The following is a 15491-nucleotide window of genomic DNA, read 5'->3' on the forward strand; positions in this document are numbered from 1 at the left end:
GACTCATCCCCTACCAAAGCATAAATCAAATAAATCCCCTTCCTACTGACTTCGACCCTTTTCCTCATTGTGCTCCACTTTCCAGGGCCAACAGGAGAACATGTGGTCTGGTGGAGGACCGACGGGGAAAAGTATCTTCTGGATCGTTGGCAGGTACCGGCCGAACTGCTGCAGAGCAATTACACTCCGTTCTAATTCCATGTGTGAAAATAAACACGGCTGAAAACTAGAAAACCACACAGTGTCACACACAATGAAATTAAATCTGCCAGAGTGAGTTAGTGGTGGAATCCTGAATCTGAACCGCAGAGCAGCGTTTTCTACAAAGCCCTACAAAAGAGTCAGCGCAGGGCGACATCGTCATAAATCAACGACAGAGACGAGGCCGCTACCCCAAATCAGTTTATTCTTACAGAAAGTTTGTACAAAATACAACAACCAAACAGAATATTTTTCACGTTTTTTTATTTCAGATACAATAAGAGTGTAATTCATTTGTGTGACTGAAAGGCAGAAAACAAGGGAAACTTTCTGATTAAAGACGAAAACATTACATTGAGAGTGCAATTTTGTCGATGAACTTGGCCATTTTGATGTCTCGTTTGGACAGTCCTCCACAGTCATGTGTCGTCAGCGTGATCTGAACCTGTGAGGACACAGACACACACACACACACACACACACACACACACTGTCTGCAATCACAAAGCAGTAACAGGTCAAGGATAGTTTGTGCTGTAATCACCGTTTCACTAAAGAGAAATCTTACAGAGTAATATGTTTGGTTGTATGTTATCCAATTGTCAGATTTGCTCACTCAGTCTCTCAAGAACTTCTCTTAGAAAGTGAACGTCATGTCAATCACTCGCTGTGTTTCCATCAACATATTTTTATTTGCATTTTGAAGTGTCGCGTTGATGGAATGATGGAAACGTCTTCTCCCGTTCCTTTGAGGTTTATTGGCAGCTGGTGAACAAGTTTACAGTTTGCAACCTCTAATTCTTCTACTGTTTATTGCAGCCGGTTTTTATGCTCATTTTGAAATATCGCATTTGAAAAGCTCGATGGAAACGGCAAAATGAAAAAAAAAAAAAAAATCAATTTCGCCAAAAAGCTGTACGCTCGCTTGAGGTGGTTTTGGCCTTTTTGGAAAAAAAATATTGCAATAAATGAGAGATGGAAACACTTTTGCTGAACAAGCTCTGACATAGTGAACATAACTCACATGACTGATCAGCTGGTTCCACTACAAAACCCAAAGAAGAAGAAGCTGTTTCGGTTATCGTCGTCTTCCCGGATACTCCCTTAACGTGTGAAAACATGGCTGTAGTACCAACAACAGGTACATGGACAGGTGATGGTTTCTGTGTACATTTTTATATTATTGGTCTGGTCAGTTGTTTCTGCCATGCCTCCACGCTCTGATGCCATGTAACTGCAGACTACAGCTGCTGTTCTACCGACAAGATCCAAACTTTGTAGAACCAGTTTTTGATGCATTTTATCATCACAACAGTTTTTCAGTGGAACATCCTCTAAGTGTCACACCTCCTGTTGATTTGCATCCATGAAATAATAAGAGGCTTTCGTGCGATTGTGCGGGCGGACGCTGATGTGACTGTATGTTGGCGAAGCTGAAAAGTTAACCTCTCCAGCCCTTCTGTGCAGCTTCTCCAGTTACAGTTGGTTGCCAGATTCAGCCGACGAGCACAGGTTTTGGTTTGGTCTCTGTGTGAAATTACTGTGATGACAAGGCTTCAGGAAGCTGAGCGCAGGCACTGCAGCTGGCTGCACACGACTCCAGCAAAAACCACAAATTGTTGTTTTTACGTTTGTGTTTAGTGAGCTTTAGAGGTGTTAGTTGGTATTATGTTTTGGACAGAACTTTGGACAGAACCAAGTTAGCTTCCAGTCTTTATGCTAAGCTAGGTTAGCCACATCCTGATCCCAGCTCTGTAATTAATGCACAGACATGAGACTGATATCAATTTTCTTACCTCAGTTTTGGAAAGTAAGCGACTAGTCATGTTTAACCTTGATCCACGTAGTGACGGATATTGTTTTGTTGTTTGGCAGGAACTGTGATAAATTCAGTGGGCACATCCTTAAATTGATGTTTTTGGCTCCACCCATTGAGGTTTGACTAAATCAGTGAGGTTACTCTGAGCAAATTGTTTGTAAACTCTCATCTTAAAATCCAAGCAAACAGAGCAGAGAGATGAATATTAATGGAATATTAGCAGTAGCTCAGTATACATCATCTATTTTGTTGAGGCTGAACCTCAGACAGAGTGGGATTTATGTGTAAGTGTCTGGTGGAAAGTGCTGTGGGGGCCCAGAGACCTGTAGCACCATTCGACAGCCACTTTAATAAAGAGTGGATTAGGAGCAGCATTCCTGTCAGAGCGGCCCAGTCCACCACACAGTAACTCAGTGGCTACAGCCTAATGCTGAGAGATTTTCAGGGACTGGGTTTGTCATATCAACCACTACTTTATTTCTGAGGAGGAGAAAGTGAGAGCGTGCACGAGTGTTGGGGTTGTGGGGGCTTCGTGGAGGGGAGGTGGGGATATTTGCAGAGCTTTTCACAAGAAAAACGACGGGATTACAGCGTGGAGCTACTGCGTTTCTTTTTTTTTTTTTTGTCTTTCTGACTAACAGAGCGTGTTTCAGGCTGTGAGTGGAGCGCTCTCCAGAACCAGCGAGTTGTTTGACATGAAAAAAATCTGACTTTATCCAGGGTTGATTGATCTCGGTGCGTCTGTAATTTGTTACAAACCAACCGTGGCCTTGTAAATATGGCAGGATCTCAAACACGGAGCCGTGATAACACTGTGAGATTGCACAAGCCGTGATTTCTGTAATGGATACTGAATAAATTCAGCACTGCAAGCGACTCCTCAATCACTATTACAAATTGAGATGTGGGCCACAACGTAGAGAAAGTTATTACCTTATTATAAACATTGAACCATTCTGGGTGATGGTTCATCTTCTCTGCCTGCAGAGCCACTCGTGACATGAAGCCAAAAGCCTGGTTAGGACGAAACAATCAACTGTCAATCAAACACAAAGTCAGGAAGGGGATTTCTTCTCTTAAAAAAAAAAAAAAAAAACTGCATCACTATTACCATAAAAATCCTTCTTAATGCAAAGTTGAATCAGCACTTCTGTAAAAGAAGGTAGGATTTATTGCAGACTGTTTCAGGCTGCAGCAGATTGAGTTAGTGGACCTAATAAACTGGCAATGTGAGAGTTGGACCACAAATTATTTTCTAAAAAGCTTGAAATAGCAAACTGCCCAAAAACATGTCAACATACAGACCAACAGCCTGCACAAAAACATCAAACTCTCAACCTCACAGAGAGGCAACACTTTACTTTAAGGCTCTTCTGTTTAGCCTTTGTGAGCAATATTCAAACACTTCATAAACTAAACAAACTGAATGCAGCTATAAGGACATTTTAACTGTTCATTAATGTACAGTATCTGTCTGTAATTATACTTTGTCCTATGAAGATACTGTATATGTTGTATTATGGCAACTTTTACTATGCTGTCATTCATTATCTTGACTTAAAGGCTCCACAGGAGGAGTTTCAGTTGTTGACACATACATTAATAAATATTATCTGCTAAAAACAACATTATATGTGTTATTAACCGTTTATTAAATTATCATATACTGCATATAAAAGCTAAGTAGACCAGATTTAGAGTGCCACCAAAGACAGGTCGACCTGGAGCACAGACAGCTCCAGAAGCGGTTGACAGCTGATTATATTTCCAGTTTAATGTGATTTCTTCAAAGCTCAGCAGCAGGAAGAAAGCTGCAGTTCTCCAGGAACAGAAGTGAAAACACCATCAACACACAGAGCGGCGTGCTAGACGGGAAAAAATGAACACTGGAGAAGAACCTGGGCAGGGGCTTCAAGGTCATTGATCATGAAAATGCAATTCATAGAAATCCTTCTGAAAGAGATGTTACAGCAATCTTATGCTTCATCCCAACAAATACAACTCAACCCAAACATGTCACCTTTTGTTAATAAGGTCAAAATCAATAAACCATGACTTGATTAATCATTCAGTCTATAAAATGGTGAAAATCAGAATTTCCCGAAGCCCACGGTGGCGTCTTCAGATGTCTTGTTTTGTCTGAGAAAAAGTCAAAAAATCAAAGAATTTAAGTTTCCGATCATTAAACACTAAATAACCTACACGAGAAAATAGTCTAAAAAATAGCTGATTCATTTTCTGCCAATTGACTCATCGATTAATCGGCCAATGGTCGCAGGTAAAACGTGCACGGCAGACACGAACATGTACAAAGATCTCACGTATGTGCATACTTCCACAGCCACGTCAGGAGCACACACACTCAGAAACACACACGCTCTTCACATATCGAGTTCGCCATGCGGCTCTCTCCAATCACAGGCCATCCAGGGAGTGATTATGGTTATTCTAATTATCTACAAAGAGCAGAGTGAAATCCCTCGTCATGCCCACTGTGAGGAGAGAGGAGGAAAAAAAAAATCAGGTAGACCTATTTCAGAGCAATTTCCCACTGCAATCTCAATTAAGCCCCTAAATACTTCCTCCCTGCCTAATTAAATCAACTGAAACGCCATTGTTTACAGGCCGAGGCGGCGGCCCCGTCCACCACCTGACATGACGAAACGGAATTACTCTCGCGGAAGAAACTGCGTTTGGCCTTTTGAGCGCGTTGTGACCAATTTCTGAGACGTCCTGTTCGGCGCTCGTGCAGCGCGACGCGTGTAACACGATCGGCAGCTTGATCAAATTGGTTATCAAGGAAACCGTCTCCTGATCAATTTAAGTAATTGGCATATTCCTGCAACTTGACCCCACTGGCACCAATTTGGAGACTGAGGCGGTCTGCTTTTTCTCAGCTCTCATTGGCTCTAATGGAGATGGTTAAGCAGCCCGTCATGTCAGGTGTTGTCCAAACATGTCCTCTCTCTGCCTCTCAGAGCCGAGCTCCGGCTAATCTGCCACTGAGCAGCGTTGAGTGACAGGTAAAAGGATTCTGTGTGAACACTTAAGGGTTCCTGCACATCGTCCCGTTTCAAAACACCGCGTTCTTTGAAAAACTCATTTTCCAGCCTGGACTCTGTCACGGTGCAAAAAGTCGTCCCTGGACGTCTCAAACTCGGGATGAGGACATGCGCGAAGACGTTTTTTGACTCCAAAATTGAAATCCATAACTTTGGCCTTTGTTTGTGGGAGGCTCGTTGCTGTGGTGGATCTGCGCTCTCTGGGCCTTCCAGCCTCAGACGCTAATGATGCTTGTTCAAAGAAAACATGTACAGCATCGTGGCCACGTTCCCCTCCTCCGTCTCCATGTGAAATGTGACTTTAGCGTTTGGGTCCATAACAGCCTAATACAACAGGAATGATGGAAATAAATACCAAACAGTCTCAGCAACTCTAAAATATCCCGTTCAGTGCGGGTCTTAGCTGCAATTTAATACCCACATTTGAGGGATCCTTATCAAAATGTTTGGTAGCGCTGTTATGTGTTTATGTTAAAAGATGAATATCAGATGAGACGTCGGAGTTATTTTTATCGGAAAAACATGAGCATCAGCCTCGAAACTCCAGGATCAGTCGAGCTCTGCTTAATGCCGCTTTCATTTCTCAGCTGAATTTGAGGCTTGTGGTCAGCAGTCCAAACGATGTGTGCTGATTATGGCTGCTCGACATGACTGTAAGAAAATAGTTTTTTTTTTTTTGTTTTTTTTTTTTAATGGAACAGTTTCATATTGATCCCCGCCGGAGACAAGCTGCGTTCAGGCTCTTGGCCTTGATCAGCGTGCGGGAATAATGGGTGTACTTGCCCCTTTAATACAGGGAGGATCCCTTTTAACACTACACGTCTGCCAAATGGGTCACAACACTTAAAAGCAACACTATCACAATAACACAACTGTAGATTCAGTGACATTACGGCGAGTCTCCAACTGCAAACATCTGCAGTCACATCTGTACGATAGCTTTCCACAGATTTCCAAACTTGGCAGGAGGAGGAACTTCCAGTCTGGACCAATAATTGGTCACTTTTCAATTCAGTTTTAATTCAAGAAGTATATTTTTCTTCCAAAGCGAGGCTCATGGTTGTTCGCCAATGATTAAGAACAAATGCTGTATTAGTATCACATAAGGGTGTTTTTTATTTGCATTTTCAATCGGTTGAATTGATAGCGAACCAACCCCAACCAGAGCTTATCCTCATTATCCAAACTTCAAAGTGCTGGACAATACGCGGCCTGCGCTGCTTTTATCAAGAGAAGTGTCACACTTCCTCAAGAATTACATGTCAGCGTTTGGACCTCACTGATGTACAAACGAACCACAGCGCAAAACGCAATTTGGAGGACGGCGGAACGCGAAACAGAAGATGACAAGTTCATCCTGTTTGCAACATGAACCCTCAGAAAAGGCTCTTCGTGTCCCAGGAAAAGAGAAACAGCGCAGTCGTCTCCCACCAGCGAACCAATTGGAGTTGAATGTCCAAAAAGCCTGAAATCCTGAAAAGGCCTGAAAAATCATGGCCTCCTCTCACAGGTGGTGGTCCCTCGGGGGCAGTAAGGGGAGTCGGGAGACACAATGCGGGCGAAGTGGTGCTGCTACGCCTGTCTGTCACCTGCAGGTCAACCCCGCTCCCTCCACTTTGGGCCAAACAAGAAAATAAAACCAACCTTCAGCTCCCGGCTGAGGTCTTATGTCAACAGAGGTCAAGGACTCTCCCTCTCAAAGTGCTTTGTTTTGCCCATTTGTATTGTAACGGGGCCACACTTCTCGAGCCAGCAGGTCAGCCCGCCGCCGCCTATCCATCCATCCATTCAGCCAGCCAGCCGTCCTCTCCAACTGGCCCAACAAGCTGTAGCTGTCAGACTCAGATAATTTGACATGACATTACGCAGGCCCCCGTCTCAAATAATCAGAAACACCCGACGGCAGACCCCCGCTATGCCCCTTTCCCCACGTTCCTGCTTTTGAGGAGCCGATTGGGCGCTATTACGGCATGATTGTCATACAACACTGGATGAGACAATTTGACGTCGGAGCAGAGTGGTGTTCTCTCTCTCATTGCGGCCGTGGGCTGGAATACAGGACTCAGTTTCAAACACATGTGTCTGTTATTTACAGATCGGTTTTCCACCGCCGCGCGGTCCAGGGGCTTAGAAACGCCTGCTCTGTCTTGCCAGGACTAAGTGCATGCAGATTGCGCCTACTCTTCACTCGCCTCTGACAGACACACGCATGCACACTGATGCATGTACGAATGCACACATGCAAACCTCCTCGGCGTACACACAAGCAGGCGTCAACACACACACACACAAAGACGGGCCGCTCTCCTCCGTTACACACCGCCACGACTACCCGATGATTACCCTGCGAGCCCCATCATCACCCGCGTCAGCCCCCTGGAAAACCTCCGCTCCTCCGCGGTGAAAGGCAAGAACGCTGTGAACTGCACGACGGTGGCGGCGGCGGCGGTGATGATGATGATGATGATGATGATGATGATGACCACACCTCTTGTGTCTCACTTCTCTTCTTTCCCAAACGGCTCTTCACTAGCTTCCAGCTGGCCGGACAAGGCTGCCCGCTCGGCTGACGTGTAACTCAAAGTAAAATATTGAGTAGTTATGAAGCAAAGTGCTGAAGCTCTTTCGCGCAGTGGCGCTCTGCTGGTGCAACATCATCATCTGCTCAGCGCTCTTAAAGTTCAGAGGCACGGTGAGGAGCTTCAATCTGACACTCTGACAAAGGTGATGCACACACTCACTAAGTGACTAATATCCTGCGTTCCAAACGTCCACACAAGTCAGCCCCTATTTATGTAAAGAGTGTCATGTAATGCTCAAGCACAGCGTTCAGGCCAACTTATGCAAACCCCGTCATTAACTGCAGGGTTACCAGCGAGGGCTTAAAAAGACATTGGGCTCGTCAAAAGACAGCCGACGTCAGGGCCATCTTAGCTTACCCACGGACTGATAGCCAGATTATCTAACCACCTCCGCCTGGGCGCCACACCTCGCTGCTTCCCTGCAGCCATTTTCACAAGACGAGGTGAATGCGGGACGCCTCCGGTTCCCAGGGAAAGTTCCATTTTGGAGACGGAGGTGGGAACTGAACACCGCGGAGACGATTAACCGGCCTCTCAGTCTGAGTAAGAGATATGGTGCGAGCGCCTGTGCGGGGCGACTGTGTACGCATGTGTGTGGACATACTGGGGTTCAGATATGGAGTCTCAAAGGCTGAGTATTAAACGTCTTTAATTCAAACGTCTTCTTCTACTAGAAGTTTTGTCAGTGGGACAAAAACATTTATTCAAAACAGCAAAACTGTCCACTGGCTGAATTCTTTTGATGGTTCACTCACCACACCCGTGGGCTACCCTGGAAACAACATACAACAACATACAAATAAAGCCTTTCATCGAATCAGGGCTGATTACTGACGATACGGAGAAACCAAGCCATTAGCTCTCCAATTAACTGCATCCATACTCAAAAGTATTCATTTTATAATAATATGACATGAAGAAACCAGGCTTGTTTTGGTATTTTTGCAGCTGTAACTTGATAACTGTTTATCAGAATTAGCAGTTTGTCCATTTGTTCAGTTATGCAAAGAAAAAACACGATTGGTCAACTGAGTGAAAACTCAGAGATCTGACTTCACAGGTAAGCAGCACAACGAGCTGATTTATGCATGCATGCCGTGTGTGTGTGTGTGTGTGTGTGTGTGTGTGTGTGTGTGTGTGTGTGTGCAGAACGGGGGGGGCTCTGAGAGTCTGGTTTACCCAGGGGCTCAGTTTTAGTTGTAGGACAACTTACTCAACACAAGCAGAGCGGGGCCTGTAACGAGAGGCAGAGGCTTGCAGGAGATTTGGAGGAGAGGGAGCCCCTGACTGAATATAAAAAGGGGGATCAGCCCGTGAGAGCGCAGCGGAGGGAGCGCTCGGCGCACGGCAGCAGCTCTCCTCCTTCCTCGAAATTGGAACTTAAGTCCAGAGGCGGTGCGGACGCCGCGGCTGTCTCCGGTGCTTGTAATGCAGTTATTGTCTGCGGCGAACCACAACCCTGACGTGTTGTTTGTCTCAAGCTTGTCTCATATTCTTTTTTTGTTTTTGCCGCATTAATTTTTTGCACGAATATGACTTTAATGCTGTACATTTATAAATATCCATTGCCATTTCTTTCTTTTCTCAGCAAACATACGACCTCTAAACGGTTCCTGAAGCAGCCTTGTGGAGTTTTACTGCATCACGGCATCAGTTTGTTGCATTCATGCGCTCATTCTGAGGCTGAATGTGGCCAAATAACACGCCTCCCTGCCCATTAAATATCTGGATCCTGCTGCTGCTCCTTTCAGCTGATCTTCAGTCTTTTACAGGACATGTGCAGAAGTCACTGAAGGTTCAGAGAACATGAATACAGCCATACAGCCCCAACTAAGAAGATACCTCGAGTGAACACCGCAAATATTTACTGAGAATGTCACAATACATCATATTGGTTAATGCAGTAATGTATCCTGTCAAAACACGACTTCTGTGACACCTCCTTCACTCAAAACACCTTTCAAGAGTGTAAATTTGACTCTGACATTTAAGGAAATACTGTTTAACACCTGATTTTAATGTGCGCATTGAAAGCAGCTCTGCACATGAGGCCAGTTGAGGGGTTTCATCTGAACAGGAAGCAGGAAGACGGTGTCAGTGTGACGCTGGTTTTGGTAAAGAGTTGGTCAGCTTTGCTCATTTCTATCTCTTTGGTAGCTGCACTAATGGAGACGAGGTTCCCTTCCTGCACATTTGATCAATTAGCGTTGAAAACGTAAGGAAAGAGTGAAAAAAGCATCACGATTTGCCAAATACTCCCCAACATCTAATATTCACTATACAGAGAAAAGCAGCAAATCCTAATTTTTGCCATTTTTTCCCCCCAAGACTATGAGAATTGTCGTCCATCCCGCTGACTAACATGCTAATAAAGGAACACTTAATGAACTCTTCATCACCGGGCATCATCATCTGCCTGCTCAGCCTGTAAATAAAAACAGTTCAGTGCATCCTGGACCCTCCTTCGGCGAGGGAGGGGCTTGTTCACTTCACAGGAGAGACTCGAGATAATAAGCAGCCATTTTTCCATCTCGAACGCAGCTCCTGGGTGATTCTTCTCCCCCCGTCGCTGCACGACTGTATATTTGCGGGCAAAGATGGAATGCCATCGTTGTCAACCTCGGCTAACGTGGCACAACGGTTGAGCATGCACAGCTCACCTCTCCTACACAAACTGCATCTTCGGGCTGCCCGTTTCACTTGTGTCGCATGAATGTTTCCACTTTATCCACTGAAATGTAAAGCAGATGGTCATCCGTAAACATACGGTACATAACATAAGGCTCGACGCGTAAACAAGCTCGGCGACTGCAGCTTTAAAACGAGCACAGTCCCGGCCGAAAGTTGCAGTATTAAAGACACACACGCACAGATGTTTCCACATATGATTGCAGGGATTCTCACTGACCAAAGAGAGAGGATTTCACCTCTCAAACCTAATTAAATGTTACCGGCCTTGATGAGGAAGCAGCCACTAACAATGCAGAGTTTACCCACATGCTGCAGATAAATTATGGTCACAACAGCGTCATAACACTTTCCATTTGCTGCAATCATAGAAAAATAAAGTAAAAAAACAAAGCCAGCTGTCATCTCGCTGCTATGAGCGGCTCAGTGCCTCATGTGTTCAGATTCACAGTCATAGACACAGCTCCGCCGCCCCCTACAGGCCGCAGCAGGAAGCGCTCCCACTCACAGAGAGGGGATTTGTTATTCTCATTATAAACTCTCAGGGATCTGATTTCCTCGAGCCCATCACTCGCAGATAAGTGGCGAATGGAAATCAGCCAGCATGTCGCTCCTCATCTCCATTCCCCTCCGGTAAAAGCCCTTTAAGAACAGCCATGAAAAACGAGCTGGAGAGTTTGTGCAAATGCATCGGAGGATTGGGGTGGGTGGCTGGAGGGAGAATAAAAGAGGGTGAAAAAGAAGGACAGACAGACAGACAGACGGAGAGGGTTGCCAACATGTGCAATTGGAACAACATGAGCTCATTCCCCAATAACATGGGGCACAGAATGGGAATGAGAGACAGACAAAGAGGGAGAGATGGGGAAAGGAGGGTGGCAACGAGGAGCAAGAAAAAAAAAAAAACACAGAGCAACGCACATCCACCAGCAGGAATGACAGGGTTGTTAGTGGTTTGTGAACCAGATGAAACATTTTAACCAATTTGATTGTTTGTGAAAGAAATCATTCTGATCGAAACCCCAATTGCTGCCAACTGGCCGCCTGGCGAGTCTCAGAGTAATGCAGCCTGACGTGTCGGGGTAAGAGGAGAGGCTTTAGAGCCAGGAGGAGCAGATGGGGGAGGTCAGCGCTCGCCCCCCGACTTCAAACGCGGGGAAGTGTAAAAACAGACTATTTTAGGGGCTAAAACAACTAACGACAGGATTAGAGGAAGTCCGCTAAGTGGCCTTGAGATGCTGCAGTTTACTTCGTCCGGGCAAAGCAGCGAGCGGCCTGCCAACGCCGCGCCAAAAGGCATTTCTATGTAACTTTAAGCATTTCTCTCAGCCATCCAGACACAGGGTAGGTCACAATCAGCGCGATCGCGTACAGACTTTATCTGACTGTAATCAGACTTATGGTGATGTGATAAACCGCACCTGTCTGGCACAACAAGCACCGTGAGTTTGAGGTTGTTTGAAGTACTTGTGTTGCACAGAGGAGGCAGATCCTGGAGAATTCGCTCAGGGAAATCCTTCTCACAACAAAAACACGCTGCAAATACACGTCTGTGATAAAACACGCTAATCTCAAGGCAACGGCGGTTTTCTGGAGCTTTCAATCGCATCCCGCGGCTTTAACCGCAGGCCGTGCACGAGGGGACGACGGCAGCACCTGTTTCTGTGTGAGCACTTGTTATCAGGTGACCGAACCCGAGCAAGTTCCATTCGCTGACGAGGGGCTACGGTCGAACCTTGATCTTAGGATGTTCCACAGAAACACGAGGCACAGTGTGTTTTCTTCATCTCACGAGCTGCTCACGCAAGAACAGAATGTGGCATAAAGACGTCTTGATGTTTTTGCAGGAGCTTTCATGTCTGATCTGAAGAATTCACGTCCTGTTTTCTGTCTTCAGCGGCTTGAAAAGCACTTACAAATAAAACATTGTTTTTATTAATATGCAGAGGATGCACACAGATCTTATGGCACAAATTCCAACCTCAGCAGCTCAAAGCGCCAAAGTGACATTACCTAAACTGTCCTGATGTGATTGGGGCTGCTGAGGACTGAGCGAAATCTGTCTGTAGAATAAAGTAACGAAAGACATCACGTTTCAAAGATTCTCATTTAGATTCAGTCTGGTTTAGTGATTCTGCGATCAAATATGTCCTGATATAAATCAGAGCTTTGTTGGTTTGGACGGTCTTTTGCTGGAGCAGATTTGTTTTTGCTCAGCAGCTTGTGGTGAGACCACGTTAAACACTGAGGCACATGTTTTGGCACGGAGAGGAAGGCAGGACGTCACCTGAGAAAAAGGGCTGGGATTACGCTTTGTTGCAATCATTACAAGGCTAATAAACACATTATTTCTGGTCGATGCACAGACACAAAGGATACATGTGCTGTGGAGGTATCTTTCAGATTGCGTGCCTCTGTGTTGTTTATGGTGTGAATTACGTGTTCTGTTCTTATATTTTGTTTAGGAACATGCTCAGTATGTGGTATGCAGCGGTGACTTTGGTCTCTTTGAAAATGAATGTCAACTACAAGAACATTGGTGGAGTTGTGGTATTTTTGCATGTCATGTAATCTCATGTGGGACGGGCTGAAAATAAAACACTCACTCATTCACATGTTCATATTCCTGAGGTATGTGTTCTGTCATGCATTGGCACAAGTAGTGGAAGGGACAGCCCGAGACGCGATAAACCTGCGCATTTGGTTTTTCAACTGCTTTAAATAAGCACGACTTTAAATAAACAACTCAGCTGTCGCTTCTCAGAGCAGCACAAAGCTTCACGGCGAGCCGCTCGGCACAGAGTGAGAGCCGCTGATCTGTGATTAACACGGACAATGAGCGGGAATCATCGCTTCTCTCGTAACAGCCTTTCAGTGGTCATCAGTGCTTTTCTTTGCAGGTAAGAAGAAAGAAAAAACCACAAACCAAACGAAAGCAGTGAAAGCGGAGAGGAACCTGCCCCCCGCCACACCTGCAACCAATCAGCGCATAAACACAGATGAATTTGTGTGTTTCCGACGGTTAGCGAGATGACCGTGCGTCTGGCGGTCTGCGTCCTGATCTGCATCAAACAAACCTGCAGCCAGCTTACAGCAGCCCCCTGGAGACCGCAGCAGAACACACAGGCCGACAGATTTCCACAAAAACGGCAAAAAAGCGAGTTTCACCGCAGACTCTACGGACCGTCTGGAGCAAAAAACTACAAGGACTGAAGGGGATGTCAGCTGCCTGTGTGTGTGTGTGTGTGTGTGTGTGTGTGTGTGTGTGTGTGTGTGCTCCTTCTTTCATGATAAACTGAATAAAAACCATATACACACTCTAACCAGCAGATTTGGTCCAGTACTGTGCTCATATTGATTTAGTTATTAGTTAATCTTAATCATTTGAAAGAATAAAGTTATTTTAGCTTCTTGTATCCAATTATTGGCTGACATTATTTACTGACAGCAGTGAAGTCAGATGTTTTATTGCTGCCAAAAAGGCAAAATTCTAATATTAATCAACATGGAAACAAAAAGCAGCCCTTCTGTGTGTTCATGTCAGCTTGAAATCATCACTGTATGAATCAACGCAGCTTCTTTTTGACCTGCTACACACTGTGTTCTTGTGTGTAGCGTGTGCATACAGAGTACTCATGCATGACTTTATTGACTGAACTCTCAGCCTCGCCTAAATGTAATCTTGGTCTTTAAGCCAAGTCTGAACCACAAACTAAAAGGGAAGTGATAAAGTAACCTCACACACACAAAAAAATGTTCTTAACCCCAATGTGTCACCACATAAATACGCACACACACCTGATTAAAGGTTTTAAAGTGAAGCTCTTTGAAGATGGCGTCGCGGTCCTCCACCTCCACCCAGCCTGCAGCCCTGAGCTCCATCACCAGCTGTTCCCGGTCTGCAGGGGAGAGCCAGTGGGACTCTGACGACTGGAGACAAACACACACAGAACTCAGAGAGCGCACAGCATCATTGTGTCACTCGTGTTGGAGTTACTACATTTGAATAAGCAATAATAAGCTGTTCTCAATCTGCTGTGCTCTATAAGCAGTGTTACATGTGAACACCAGGTTTTGAATAAAGTTTGAGATGTGCTTCACAAATTCAGACGTCACACTGATTGTAGCTGTTACCTGAGTGCTATTCGTGCTGCGGCCGCAAGGTGGCAGCCTTGCACCAATAATGAGAGCTAACGCTGACCTATTGACGAACCAAACAAGCAATGGCAACACAGAAACTCGAATGATACTCACATTGCTCTAATATCTGTATCAAGTGTACAATTCTCAACACATTTTTAAGCCACACCAAACTTCATTATTAATTCTGAATTAATAATGAAGCTTCCTTGTTTGCAAACTCGCACTCACAATAAAACGAATATGATCCTCGTCATACTTTTTACAACCCACCCTTCATTTCGGCACTTTTACAATCATCACATCTAAACTTAATGTCGAAGTAATCAACTTTTTATTCAAGTCTCAAAAGACGAAATGCACAGTAATTACAAATAAACGCTCGGGAGGAAAGAGCACGATTGAGCTCTTGAAGTTGAATTTTTTAAGTTATTATTGTTTGGTGATTTATATTCAACCATTGACGCCGAATTGAAGAAAAGTTCTGAAACAATTAAAAAAATACCACAAATTCATCTTAATACGTGTGTCAGCTTCCAGGTTTCCATGGAAACATAAAATAAGGAGTATTACGAATGGAGTTTGGCCACACAGCGCGTGCTCCATGGGGCTATCGCCACCTGCTAGTTCAGAGCCTACGTTTCTCTGCAGTTCTTGCGCGTGTTATTGGATTACACTCACGCGTACATAACTCCAGCAACTGCATATGCAACACGCAGATAAGGTGCTTAGAAATGCTAATGCTAAAAGAGTGAGAGTCAGTGCAGCGCTCACCATTTTAGACGAGCTGTTTCTGGAGAGCGGCGGCAGCAGCGGACCGCTCAGCCTCAGCAGACGGTTGCAGGGCCATGAGCTGCTCGTCCTCAGGCTAAACATTAACCCAGACATAGCCAGCGCTTTGTCAGCTGTCCCCTTTCTCCACTACCACCTCTTCTGATCTCTGTACGTTCTCATCTGTCCTCACTCTCTTAATCATAGCTGTTCGCTTTACTGCCTGTT

At 45.1% G+C, this 15491-nt stretch overlaps 1 protein-coding gene across 1 annotated transcript; it reads right to left on the bottom strand.

The window, feature by feature from the left end:
* Positions 1-448: 448 nt before the first annotated feature.
* LOC143333327 (pterin-4-alpha-carbinolamine dehydratase 2) lies at positions 449-15481 on the bottom strand. The gene is made up of 4 exons (XM_076751391.1): positions 15267-15481; positions 14151-14282; positions 2954-3034; positions 449-646 (listed from the first exon to the last, which is right to left on the bottom strand). Exons 1-4 carry the CDS (start codon positions 15378-15380, stop codon positions 551-553), a joined length of 423 nt encoding a protein of 140 aa, XP_076607506.1. The 5' UTR covers positions 15381-15481; the 3' UTR covers positions 449-550.
* Positions 15482-15491: the final 10 nt, after the last annotated feature.

This window comes from Chaetodon auriga, chromosome 15 (assembly GCF_051107435.1).
Source record: "Chaetodon auriga isolate fChaAug3 chromosome 15, fChaAug3.hap1, whole genome shotgun sequence".
NCBI lineage: Eukaryota > Metazoa > Chordata > Actinopteri > Chaetodontiformes > Chaetodontidae > Chaetodon > Chaetodon auriga.